This window comes from Cryptomeria japonica, chromosome 7, assembly GCF_030272615.1.
Source record: "Cryptomeria japonica chromosome 7, Sugi_1.0, whole genome shotgun sequence".
Lineage (NCBI taxonomy): Eukaryota > Viridiplantae > Streptophyta > Pinopsida > Cupressales > Cupressaceae > Cryptomeria > Cryptomeria japonica.
In genome coordinates, this window is record NC_081411.1 from 803,578,275 (window position 1) to 803,592,677 (window position 14,403).

The 14,403-nt window shown below is 30.5% G+C and overlaps 1 protein-coding gene across 1 annotated transcript; it reads right to left on the reverse strand.

The window, feature by feature from the left end:
• Positions 1-408: 408 nt before the first annotated feature.
• Positions 409-873, reverse strand: LOC131857010 (uncharacterized). Its single transcript, XM_059208993.1, has one exon. It carries the CDS (start codon positions 871-873, stop codon positions 409-411), a length of 465 nt encoding a protein of 154 aa, XP_059064976.1.
• Positions 874-14,403: the final 13,530 nt, after the last annotated feature.

A 14,403-nucleotide genomic window follows, 5' to 3' on the forward strand; every position in this document is an offset into this window, starting at 1 on the left:
ACATCATGATCTCATCATTGTCTAACTCGGTAATAGTTTCCCTATGAATAACTTATTTCTCCCCTTTCTTATCACATTCTTTCTGTGGCTTTTACCGACCACTTAATTCTCTTCAAATCAATCTCCTCAAGATATGGCAACATCACACTGAATCAGAAAATCAATTTCTTGACATCAATGACAAAATAATGTTATAAAGATAGTTATCATCCTTTTTCAGTTATATCAGTAATCTCCAACAACCTTCTCAATATTCTTAATGAATATCAACAATCTCCTTCTATTGAAATGCCAACAAAGCACAACTTGCAGACTCAACCGGAAAGCACCATTACTTGGCAAGATACTCGGACCATATCAACCAGTGGAAGCTTATCTGGGAAAATCAAACTAGTCAGAACGACCCAATTAGAGTGCCAAGGGAGGGTCACCATTGACAATCGCCATTTTAGAGAGTTTGTTAGCCTCTCCATTGCCTTCCCTATAGATGTGGCTAATCCGAAATTCATTAAAGGTGGCTAGCAGCACCAGAATCGGTTGAAGCCACTGGTTAAGGCGCCAACTAGGGGTGTTGTTATAGTGGACCGCATTAACCACATTTAGTGAGTCTCTCTCTAGATGAATTCTCTGCACCCCAAGCTCCATCCTTAGCTGCAGTCCTCTTAAAGCTGCTCTAAATTCAACTTCGTTGTTAGTGGCAACTCCAATCTTTTTTGAGATTTCTTTTATATAGATACCATCGGAGTTCCTTAGTATACACCCAATGCCACTTTGACCCGGGTTTCCAGTAGAAGCACCATCAAATTTTACCTTAAACCACCCAGGCTCTGGCGCTTCCCATTTAACACACAATCTTGGATTGACCTGATCCATCGGGGATCCCTTACCAAAAATCAGTGGAATGAGCAGATTTGGAATTGCTAGCTTAATCTTCCAATCCTAGTTCATATATATATTTTTCTTTAATGATTTGGATTGAGAAGCCTCATTCAGGAGCTCAGTCAGATGGTTCTCAATTTTCCCACATAGAGTCATTAAGCTCATCTCTTTACCTTGGAAAATTCTGTGATTCCTTTCTTTCCAAATTACCCAAATCAGAAGAGATGGTAGAATATAAAATAAATTAGCAAATATAGCCTTTCCTACTGGTTTAGGCCATTGTAGAAACCACTCTTCCAACCCTAATGGAAAGGGGCCAAAGATTCTCAATTTTCCCATGAAATGCCACCAACAGTGATTGAAGAACTTGCAGTGGAGAAGTAGGTGAGGCACAGTCTCTTCTTGCTCTTGACATAAAATGCATCTACTGGGTCCATTGATGTCCATTGAAAAGAGTCTTTCTTTAGTTAGAATCTTCTTTTGACAAGCCAGCCAGGCAAATGAACCTGCTTTGGGTAGGAGGTGTCGATGCCAAATAAGATTAATAGGCCAATCTTTCTTATCTATAGTTGCTTCTTTCAATTTGTAACCAAAACATACCTTGTATTTACCATCAGAGGAACCACACCACTTGATAATGTCCTTTTCAAAGGAAGGGAAAATAACCCTTTTGCTGAGGATGTCGGCAAACAAGTCTTTCTGGTGCTGATCCAAGTCCAAGGGATCCAAGGAGTTCCATTTCCACTTAGCAATGCCATTTTCTTGGATAGGGTAACCATAATCACAAATATTGTGACCCCAGAGGTGACAAGTTTCTACCATAATAGGTTGTAGAGAAGGGTTGAGACATAAGGCAGCTTCACCAGCCCAAGAATCAATCCAAAAGGAAGCATCCCTTCCATTCCTGACATCCCAGGTAACCTAATCACTTATGATTTCCCTACTTTCCACAATAAAATTCTAGATGGTCGATCCTCTGGGGGGGTTGTTTATAGTAAGAATCCTTTTTGGCTCCAGGGAGTCCAAATATTTATGTTTTAGAATCCTTGCCCATTTTTGTTTACCACCACTGCAAATTTTCCAAACCAATTTAGCACCCATAGCTAAATTCATAATCGAAATTTGTCGAATGTCAGTACCCCTTGCCTTTTTTGGTTGGCAAATCTTTTTCCAAGCTACTAGAGGAAATTTCCCTTTGTCATCCGAGCCATTCCAAAGGAAATTTCTCATTATAGAGATCAATTCATCTTCAATTGCCTTCGGTAATCTTAGACATGCCATGGAAAAAACCAGTAGCGCAGAGAGGACCGATTTTATCATAGTGAGTTTCCCAGCAGAGGATAACCACTTGCCTTTTCAATTTGCAAGCTTGGATTTGCACTTATCAATAAGATGCTTCCAATAGCAAGTTTTGTTACTGCCAATGAAGAGGGGGGTTCCATGAAATTTCCCTAGGAAGTTTGCAACTCTGAGATTAAGAATCCTTGATAAGACACCTTGCATGTTAATCAGAGTGTTGACAAAAAACACTTTAGATTTGTTCCAATTGATTTTCTGTCTGGAAGCCATACAGTAATCATCGAGACATGATTTAATTGTCCTTGCCTCTCTCCTACAAGCCAAGCCAAATAGAATGGTATCATCGACAAACTGCAAGTGAGTCATTTTTTCAACCCCAATTGCCACATTTACTCCAAGCCATCGATCATCTTGTTGAAGAGCTCTTATTAATCGACCTAAGGCTTCAACCATTATGATAAACAAAAATGGCGACATTGGATCACCTTGTCGTATTCCTCTTGACATGGAAAATAAGCCATGGGATGAGCCATTAACCAAAATGAAGAATTTGGGGGATGATAAACAACTCGTGACCCATGTGATCCATTCTTTGCAAAAACCAAATTTTTTTAATACATCAATTAAGAAACCCCTGTCCACCATATCATAAGCTTTCAGAATATCCAGTTTTAAAATCATGCAGGAATCCTTGGTTTTCCTAGCCATGTGAAGCGTTTCATGGGCAATGATAATGCCTTCCACAATGGATCTTCCAGGGGCAAATCCACTCTATTCATCTAATATGATGTGTTTAAGGAGGGGCTTCAATTTGTTGGCTATGATCTTTGTTACAATCTTATAGACCATGTTGCATAAAGCAATGGGCCTAAAATCACTCATCTATTGAGGGTTTTGCTTTTTCGGGATTAAAGCCAAAAAAGTGTGATTAATAGCACCTAACATAGTCATTTTCTTTCTTGATTCTTCTACTGCTAGGTGTAGATCTCGAGCGATGATATCCCAGAACTATTGGAAGAAAGCTGCAAGGAAGCCATCAGGGCTAGGAGTCTTATCAAGATTCAGTTGGAAGGTGATTTTCCTTACTTCATCAATTGAAATAGGATTAAAGAGAGCTGCATTTTGGCTATCAGATATTATGGATGGGATTGAGTTAAGAAGTCTGATTCTTGAATCATGATCATTCTGGTGACCACCATTCATTAAGGATTCAAATAATCTTACAAATTCCTGCGCAATGTCCTCATAGTTCCTGACTATGAATCTATCCAGTCTCTTAATCTCTGATATTCTATTTCTATTGCGAATGGCAATGGCCGATCTATGGAAGAATTTGGTATTTCTGTCACCTTCCTTAAGCCATAACTCCCTTGATTTTTGTCACCAATGGATTTCCTCACATCGAAGGATTTCATTTAGATCAGATTTGAGGGATTTTTCTTTGTTAAATAAATCCTCATTCATACCCAAAGTAATAACAGAATTGGTGATTTCTTCCAACTCAACCTTAATTCTTAATTTCTCCATATGAATATTCTTGAAATGTTTCATATTCCATTCTTTGATCTTAACCTTAATATACTTGAGCTTCTTATTGAGTATATAAATCTTGAATTATTCCCTAGAACCAATTCATTCCACCAAATAGATATAAGATCATGTAGCTCAGACACTCTGAACCACATTTTCTCAAACCGGAAAGGGGTACCTCCCTCCAATTGTCCCTTGGCGACCTCCAGACAGATCAGGTAGTGATCTAATCCAATAAGCGGGAGAATCGATGACTCTAATACAAGATTTTGTCCTAGCCAATCACCAGTAACAAGAAACCAATCTATTCATTTTGCAATATTAGTAAAGCCTGATCTTCTGTTTGTCCATGTGAAAATTCCATTTTTAGGAACAACGTCTATTAGGTGATTCTTCTCAACAAATTCCAAAAAATCCTTCTGGGACGTACCAGTCCTCTGAATGCCCCCACTTTTTTCATTTCCAGAAAGGATCGCATTGAAGTCCCCAGCAACCACGCAATTGCCTTCAGTAATACTACAAAGTCTGATGGCTAAAAGATCCCAAAGAGCACATTTATCGCCTGCAGAAGATGGTCCGTAAACATTAAAAAGATTGAAATTCTCATTTCGTCCAAGGATAGTTACCAAACAATGTTGCCAATACTTATCTTCCCCAACAAGAGAGATCCTAACATTCATGGGATTCCAGATGATTCCCAAGCCACCAGAGGCTCCATCCGATTGCCTAAACATACCATACCACTGTTTCCAAACTCTCATTTTTGCATCCAACTCAACCTTACTCCATTTAGTTTCTTGTAAAAGCCAAATATTTCCTTTGGTGTCATCAATATGGCACTTAATCAAGCGCCATTTGTCAAGGGCATTGATGCCCCTGACATTCCAAGATAAGAGTTTCATTGCTCCTAGGGAAGGGCGTTTCCCTTCCCTAAATTAAGTTTGGTTTGACCACTAGCTGCACCAGCATTTGCTAGCATTATTTTTTTTGACTTGCGCCTCCGCATTCCTTTTGGCTTGAATTTTGGTTTGTCAATGGTTGAATCCAACTTCCCAAAACCTTTTGTGGATACCTCCAATGTAAGATCAGAGTCAGGTTCAAAGTCTTCTTCCCATTCCGAGGAGGAAGACTCAATTTCACCATCTTCCAATTCAATACCAAGCGAAGAGAAAATCTTATCTCCCATCTCCCCCAGATTTCTAATAGTATCATTTTCCTGAGTGTGAATTTTGTAGTCTTCAATAACTAGCTGACTCTCAATCACAAGAGGAGAGGGTGGTAGCGACTCTGCCAGTTTAGTTTCAATATCCGCCTGTAAGGTTTTAGTCTTTTCTAGAAGCATGAGAAGATCTTGCTGGCTTTCACTTTGATCAGAGGAGGGAAGAGCTATGTTCAAAGAAGTTGCCTTAGTCAATGGAATATTCTCATTTTCATGATTTTCATTACAAAAATCCGCTCTAGTGTTAGAGGACATAGGAGGTTCCGGTTGCAGATTTTCTTCAATAGGAAATTGCATGCAGGAATAACTTCTCTGTATTGTATCTGAAACATCACAACCTAAGCCGGTGTGATCCAAAGAGAAGCATCTAGGGCAAATATGCAATTGATCTTCTCTATTAATCTTTTGGATCCAGAACTTCCCAGCCCCAATAATTTTAACTTCATCGGGGATCTTGGTGATTTGATCTGTGCAAATGCATATTCTGAGGAAGCTTCCCCATATTTTGTCCTCCAAAATGTCATCAACCAATACAAATGTGCCAAGATATTTGCATATATCCTTAATGACATCAATATGCCAGTAATCCGAGGGACAATTGTAGAATCTTAACCATACCTTACTGTCTGGTAATACATGAGTTCGGGGATTGAAGTTGGGCTGCCACTCAATGATGTGAGTTTCAATTCCATCTAAGATATATGGACCTTTGTTTTTAGCTTGCCATTTCTCCTCATTACTCATAAATTCGATCATATAGAAGTCATTTGGGAGAATATTGATGTTAATATCCTTTCCCCATTATGCTCTACACCAGGATTCGAAGTTACTCTTAACCTGTTTTCCACCACCCCACTTGATGAAAAAGCAAAATTCAAGCAGATTCGATCTAGTAGAATTAAATTTGTTTTCATCCAAAAAAATAGTAGGTCTTGAAGTATTTCTTACCGGTTTATGATGACGGGGACGATGAGGGGGAAAGGTCCATCCTCAGAAATCAATATATCCCACTCGATCTGAACAAGGGTTCCAATTTTTAGGATGAAAGTTGGATCTCTAAAACTTGGCATGGTTTGCCCTAGAGTTGTCTTGCCTAAAGCGCCCATTCTGCAATTGGAAATTACCATGAGATTTTGGAAGGACTAGATTGGGTTCAGAATGTGGATTGCCTTGCTCGATTGTTGCACCAGGGATGCTAGATTCAGGCGAAGGTTGCCAGTTTTGGGGAAACTCGGAAGCAGGATACTTGGCTTTGTGAAACCAACCTTTATTATTCCAAATGAAACCATTTTCCTTCCATTTAAGTGGGTCAATAGGGCACTGGTTTCCACTTGAGTATGGATTTCCATAATTCATCTGTGGTCTAGAATATCTGTCTCCATGGAAAATGTCTTTTCACCCAAAATTAGCCTGTTTCTAAGAGGGTTGAAACCTACCTGCTTCAAGGGGAAAGGCAATATCCGCTTCATCGCTCCATGAACCGATCTTTAGGGCGACTTTGTTTTGATTAGGAATCTTTGCAACCTGCACGCCCAAACTTCACATATCGACATCCTTGCTCCCGCTGTCGCTGTCGCTCCTACTGCCTTCAAATGCCGCCATTTCGCTAAAAAAAAAATGTTATTTGTAAAATTTCACAAATATGTTAAAATTATTGAAATTTTTTGTTTGAAACAGTCGTAATCTATATAATTTCTTAGTATTTGTCATAATATTTATTGTTGGGTAAATACTACAAAATTTCAAACAATTTTTTTCAAATTTTCAACAATTTGTAAAAATTTACAACTATTTATTGAAATGAAGGAGAATTTGTAAATTTTAAACAATTTTCACCTAATCCTTCACTTGAATTGAAAAAATTTGCATAAATCTCGAATTGAATTTAAATTTTGCTATTTGTAATTTTTTACAAATATTTTAAAAATTTGAACAATTTTGTTTGAAAGAACGTCAGATTTGTATAATTTCTTGGTATTTGTCATAATATTTATTCTTGTGGTAAATACTAAAAAATTTCAAACAAAATTCTTTTTAACATATTTGTAAAAATTTACAAATATTTGTTGAAATGAAGGAGAATTTGTAAATTTTAAATAATTTTCACCTAATCCTACATTTGAATTGAAAAACTTTGCATAAATCTCGAATTAAATTTAAATTCTATTACTTGTAATTTTTTACAAATATGTAAAAAACTTGAACAATTTTGTTTAAAATAGCCTCATATCTATATAATTTCTTAATGTTTGGCATAATATTTACTGTTGTGGTAAATACTACAGAATTTCAAATAAAATTCTTCAAATTTTTAAACATACTTGTAAAAATTTACAAATATTTGTTTAAATAAAGGAGAATTTGTAAATTTTAAACAATTTTCACATAATTCTTCACTTGAATTAAAAAATTTTGTATAAATATTGAATTGAATTTAAATTCTATTATTTATAAATTTTAACAAATATGTTAAAAATTTCAACAATTTTGTTTGAAACAACCTCATATATGTATAATTTCTCAGTATTTGTCATAATATTACAAATATTTGTTGAAATGAAGGAGAATTTGGAAATTTTAAACAATTTTCACCTAATCCTTTATTTGAATTGAAAAACTTTCCATAAATCTCGAATTGAATTTAAATTTTGTTAGTTGTATTTTTTTACAAATATGTTAAAAATTTGAACAATTTTGTTTGAAAGAGTCTCAAATCTATATAATTTTTTAGTATTTGGCATAATATTTATTGTTGTGGTAAATACTACAGAATTTCAAACAAAATACTTCAAATTTTAACATATTTGTAAAAATTTACAAATATTTGTTGAAATGAAGGAGAATTTGTAAATTTTAAACAATTTTCACTTAAACCTTCAATTGAATTGAAATACTTTGCATAAATTTCAAACTAAATTTAAATTTTGTTACTTGTAAATTTTTACAAATATGTAAAAAATTTGAACAATTTTGTTTGAAACAACCTAATTTGTATAATTTCTTAGTATTTGACATAATATTTACTGTTATGGTAAACACTACAACATTTCAAACAAAATTCTTCAAATTTTTAATATATTTGTAAAACTCTACAAATATTTGTTGAAATGAATGAGAATTTGTAAATTTTATAAACAATTTTCACCTAATCCTTCATTTGAATTGAAAAACTTTGCATAAATCTTGAATTGAATTGAAATTTTGTTACTTGTAAATTTTTACAAATAAGTTAAAAATTTGAACAATTTTGTTTGAAACAGCCAGTATTTGCCATAATATTTATAGTTGTGATAAATACTACAAAATTTCAAACAACATTCTTCAAATTTTTAACACATTTTCAAAAATTTACAAATATTTGTTGAAATGAAAGAGAAATTAGAAATTTTAAACAATTTGACCTAATCCTTCACTTGAATTGAAAAACTTTGCATAAATCTCAAATTGAATTTAAATTCTGTTATTTGTAAATTTTTACAAATATGTTTAAAAATTGAACAATTTTGTTTCAAACAGTCAGTATTTGCCATAATATTTACTATTTTGGTAAATGTTATAGAATTTCAAACAAAATTCTTCAAATTTTTAACATATTTATAATAATTTACAAATATTTGTTGAAATGAAGGAGAATTTATAATTTTTAAACAATTTTCACCTAATTGTTCACTTGAATTGAAAAACTTTGCATAAATCTCAAATTAAATTTAAATTCTATTATTTGTAAATTTTTACAAATATGTTAAAAATTTGAAATTTTTCATTTGAAACAACCTTAGATTTGTATAATTTCTTAGTATTTTCCATAATATTTGTTGTTGTGGTAAATATTACAGAATTTCAAACAAAATTCGTCAAATTTTTAATGTGTGTAAAAATTTTCAAATATTTGTTGAAACAAAAGAGAATTTGTAAATTTTAAACAATTTTGGCCTAATTATTCAATTGAATGGAAAAACTTTGCATGAATCTCAAATTGAATTTAAATTATGTTATTTGTAGATTTTTAGAAATATGTTAAAAATTTGATCAATTTTGTTTGAAACAGACTCAAATCTTTATAATTTCTTAGTATTTGCCACAATATTTATTGTTGTGGTAAATACTACAAAATTTCAAACAAAATTGTTCAAATTTTTAAAATATTTGTAAAAAATTATAAATATTTGTTGAAATGAAAGAGAATTTGTAAATTTTAAACAATTTTCACCTAATTATTCACTTGAATTAAAAGACTTTGCATAAATCTCAAATTCGATTTAAATTTTGTTACTTGTAAATTTTTACAAATATGTTAAAAATTTGAACAATTTTGTTTGAAGCAACATCAGATATGTATAATTTCTTATTATTTGCCATAATATTTATTGTTGTGGTAAATACTACAGAATTTCAAACAAATTTCTACAAATTTTTAACATATTTGTAAAAATTTAAAAATATTTGTTGAAATGTAGGAGATTTTGTAAATTTTAAATAATTTTCACTTAATCCTTCACTTGAATTGAAAAACTTTGCATAAATCTCGAATTGAATCGAATTTTTGTTACTTGTAAATTTTTACAAATATGTTAAAAATTTGAACAATTTTGTTTGAAACAACTTCAAATCTGTATAATTTCTTAGCATTTGCCATAATATTTACTGTTGTAGTAAATATTATAGAATTTCAAACAAAATTCTTCAAATTTTTAACATATTTGTAAAAATGAAGGAGAATTTGTAAACTTTAAACAATTTTCACCTAATCCTTCACTTGAATTGAAAAACTTTGCATAAATCTCGAATTGAATTTAAATTTTGTTACTTGTAACTTTTTACAAATTTGTGAAAAATTTGAACAATTTTGTTGAATATTGCCTCATTTTTGTATAATTTCTTAGTATCGACATAATATTTATTGTTATGGTAAATACTACAAAATTTCAAACAAAATTCTTCAATTTTTTAACATATTAGCAAAAATTTACAAATATTTGTTGAAATGAAGGAGAATTTGTAATTTTTAAACAATTTTCACCTAATTTTTCACTTGAATTGAAAAACTTTGCATAAATTTTAAATTGAATTTAAATTCTATTATTTATAAATTTTTACAAATCTGTTAAAAATTTGAAAATTTTTGTTTGAAACAGCCTTAGATCTGTATAATTTCTTAGTATTTGCCATAATATTTATTGTTGTAGTAAATACTATAAAATTTCAAAAAAAAAGCTTCAAATTTTTAACATATTGGCAAAAATTTACAAATATTTGTTGAAATGAAAGAGAACTTATAAATTTTGAATAATTTTTACCCAATCTTTCACTTGAATTGAAAAACTTTGCATAAATCTCAAATTGAATTTAAATTCTGTTACTTATAAATGTTTACAAATATTTTAAAAATTTGAACTATTTTGTTTGAAATAGGTTTAGATCTGTATAATTTCTTATTATTTGTCATAATATTTACTATTGTTGTAAATACTACAAAATTTCAAACAAATTTTTTCAAATTTTTAACATATTTGTAAAAATTTACAGATATTTGTTTAAATGAAGGAGAGTTTAGAAATTTGAAACAATTTTCACCTAATCCTTCACTTCAATTGAAAAACTTTGCATAAACCTCAAATTGAATTTAAATTCTCTTATTTGTCAATTTTTACAAATATGTTAAAAATTAGAACAATTTTGTTTGAAATAGCCTAATATCTGGTATTTTGCATAATATTTACTGTTGTGATAAATACTATAGAATCTCAAACAAAATTTTTCAATTTTTTAACATATTTGTAAAAATTTACAAATATTTGTTGAAATGTAGGAGAATTTGTAAATTTTAAACAATTGTCACCTAATTCATTACTTAAATTGAAAAACTTTGCATAAATATTGAATAATTTATTATGTTATTTATAAATTTTTACAAATATGTTAAAAATTAGAACAATTTTGTTTGAAATAGCCTTAGATCTGTATAATATCTTAGTATTTGCCATAATATTTATTGTTGTGGTAAATACAATAGAATTTCCAAAAAAATTCTTCAATTTTTTAACATATTTATAAAAATTTACAAATATTTATTGAAATGAAGGAGAATTTGTAAATTTTAAATAATTTTCACTTAATCCTTCATTTGAATTGAAAAACTTTGCATAAATCTCAAATTAATTTAAATTATGTTATTTGTAGAATTTTACGAATATGTTAAAAATTTGAACAATTTTGTTTTAAGCAGCCTTAAATCTGTATAATTTCTCAGTATTTGCCATAATATTTATAGTTGTGGTAATTACTACAAAATTTCAAATAATTTTTTTCAAATTTTTAACATATAATTTGTAAAAGTTTTGTTTGAAATAGCCTCATATATGTATAATTTCTTAGTATTTGGCATAATACTGTTGTGGTGAATACTACAAAGTACAAAATACTTTAAATTTTTAACATATTTGTTAAAATTTACAAATATTTGTTGAAACGAAAGAGAATTTGTAAATTCTAAACAATTTTCACTAATTGTTCACTTGAATTGAAAAACTTTGCATAAATCTCGAATTGAATTTAAATTCTGTTATTTGTAGATTTTTACAAATATGTTAAAAATTTGAACAATTTTGGTTGAAACAGACTCAAATATGTATAATTTGTTAGTATTTGCCATAATATTTACTATTGGGACCTAAATACTATAGAATTTCAAATAAAATCCTTCAAATTTTTAACATATTTATAAAAATTTACAAATATTTATTGAAATGAAAGAGAATTTGCAAATTTTAAACAATTTTCACCTAATTCTTCACTTGAATTGAAAATCTTTGCATAAATATTGAATTGAATTTAAATTCTTTATTTATAAATTTTGACATATATGTTAAAAATTTGAACAATTTTGTTTGAAACAATTTCAGATCTATATAATTTCTTAGTATTTGACATAATATTTACTGTTGTGGTAAATACTATAGAATTTCAAACAATTTTTTTCAAATTTAACATATTTGTAAAAAATTACAAATATTTGTTGAAATGAAGGAGAATCTTTAATAATAATTTTGACCTAACCTTCATTTGAATTGAAAAACTTTGCATAAATATCAAATTGAAGTTAAATTCTATTACTTATAAATTTTTACAAATATGATAAAAAATTGAACAATTTTTTTTTGAAAAAGCCTCAGCTCTATATAATTTCTTAGTATTTGCCATAATGTTTACTGGTGTTGTAAATACTACAGAATTTCAAATATTTTTTTTCAAATTTTTAACATATTTGTAAAAATTTATAAATATTTGTTGAAATGAAGGAGAATTTGTAAATTTTAAGCAATTTTCACTTAATTTTCCACTTGAATTGAAAAACTTTGCATATATCTCAAATTGAATTTAAATTCTGTTATTTGTAAATTTTTACAAATATGTTAAAAATTTGAACAATTTTGTTTGAAACAGTCGCAATTTGTATAATTTCTTAGTATTTGTCATAATATTTACTGTTGTGGTAAATAGTACAAAATTTCAAACCAAATTCTTCAAATTTTCAACAATTTATAAAAATTTACAACTTTTTGTTGAAATGAAGGAGAATTTGTAAATTTTAAATATTTTTTGACCTAATCCATCACTTGAATTGAGAAACTTTGCATAAATCTCGAATTGAATTTAAATTATGTTATTTGTAAATTTTTACAAATATGTTAAAAATTTGAATAATTTTGTTTGAATCAGCTTCATATCTGTATATATTTTTAGTATTTGCCATAATATTTATGGTTGTGGTAAATACTACAAAATTTCAAATAAAATTCTTCAAATTTTTAACATATTTGTAAAATTTGCAAATATTTATTGAAATGATGGAGAATTTGTAAATTTTAAGCAATTTTCACCTAATCTTCCACTTGGATTGGAAAATATTGCATAAATCTTAAATTGAATTTAAATTCCGTTACTTGTAAATTTTTATAAATATGTTAAAAATTTGAACAATTTTGTTTGAAACAGCCTCATATATGTATAATTTCTTAGTATTTGGCATAATATTTACTATTGTGGTAAATACTATAGAATTTGAAACAAAATTCTTCAAATTGTTAACATATTTGTAAAAATATGGGGCGGCGAAGGGAAATCCGGGTCTAGTTGGGTGTGGGGGAGTGATTAGGGATTGTAATGGCATTTGTGTTTTGGTAGTGGTGCTCCCCTTGGGTAGCTAGACAAACCACGTTGCTGAAGCCATTGGAGCCTACCAGGCTCTCTTGACTGCTAAACATATAAATTGTTCAAAGGTGTGGATAGAAGGGGACTCCAAAAACACTATTTAGTGTCTCAAAAAAGAAACTAATCCCTCATGGAACATTGCTAGTTGGATTGGTTTATCCCATAAAATTATTAACTCTTTAGAAAAAATGTCACATCTCCCACATATTTAGGGAAAGTAATAAAGTCGCGGATTATTTTTCCAACTTTGGAGTTCAAGTTTATGATAAAAGAATATGGCAAAAAGGGGACCAATTGGATGATGAAGTGAGGGGATTATTAAGGCTGGATAACCTAACCAACATAGAACTTAACTTGCCATGATTAATTTTTCCATGAGTGTATGTCGAGCTTGTTGTGCAAGGAACACATCACGAGCTCCTCACATTAATTTTCATTCTAGAGGCTTCTCCTCACACATTTTCTGGGTGTGATTGGGGTTATTTTGTGTTCACCTTGAATTTGGGGTCATTTCCTGTTCGAAGAACTCAAGTGCTTCTGTTAAATACAAAATATTCCCTCTTCCAGTGCACAGTGGTTATCACAATATGGATGGAGATTTGAGATGGGTGGAGCCGATGGACTGCACTAGGTTGAAAAATAACAAAACCATATGGCGTATTCTGGAGAAGGGTGGTTTTTACCGCCTATATTGAAAAATTGCATGGCATTAAAGCTAAGGTGACCATAGGGTTTGTCAAAAATTACAACAAGGGGACAATCACCCTTTTTGGAAGGGAAATTGTTGTTAATGAAGACCTTATTGCAGAGGTAACTGGTCTTTCAACTGATGGGGCAAAGTTTTATAAAGATTGAAAATTCTTTGATAAGGCGGTCAATCTTTTTCTAAAAGAGAAGGAGAAGAAAGACTTGGTGAGAGACAGGACCACAAGTTACAACACAACGAAGATAAAAACTATCTGGGGTGATGTCTTGAAAGTGCTCATGGAGTACGTTACCCTTGATGGGCGGTACACAAGAGCTTTTGCCTACCACTTTGCGCTCCTTAATCACTTTCAACAAAAGGTTAGAATCTCTTTCCCCTTCTTCCTTGCGCCCTCGTTGAATGCCAGCATTGTAGAACATAAGAAGGATCCTATTAAAAACCCTGTCTTGCACAAAGGTTTAATCCTTCTAATTTTTGAACATGCTAAGTCTCTACCGCCTATGTCCTCCTCCCCCCTAAGGTTAATCTTGATTCGATTGATTCTTAGTCTTTGAGGGAT

What these genes read in the sequence shown, in the direction of transcription:
- LOC131857010 (XM_059208993.1), bottom strand. Translation starts at nt 873, where the DNA reads ATGGATCAGGTCAATCCAAGATTGTGTGTTAAATGGGAAGCGCCAGAG.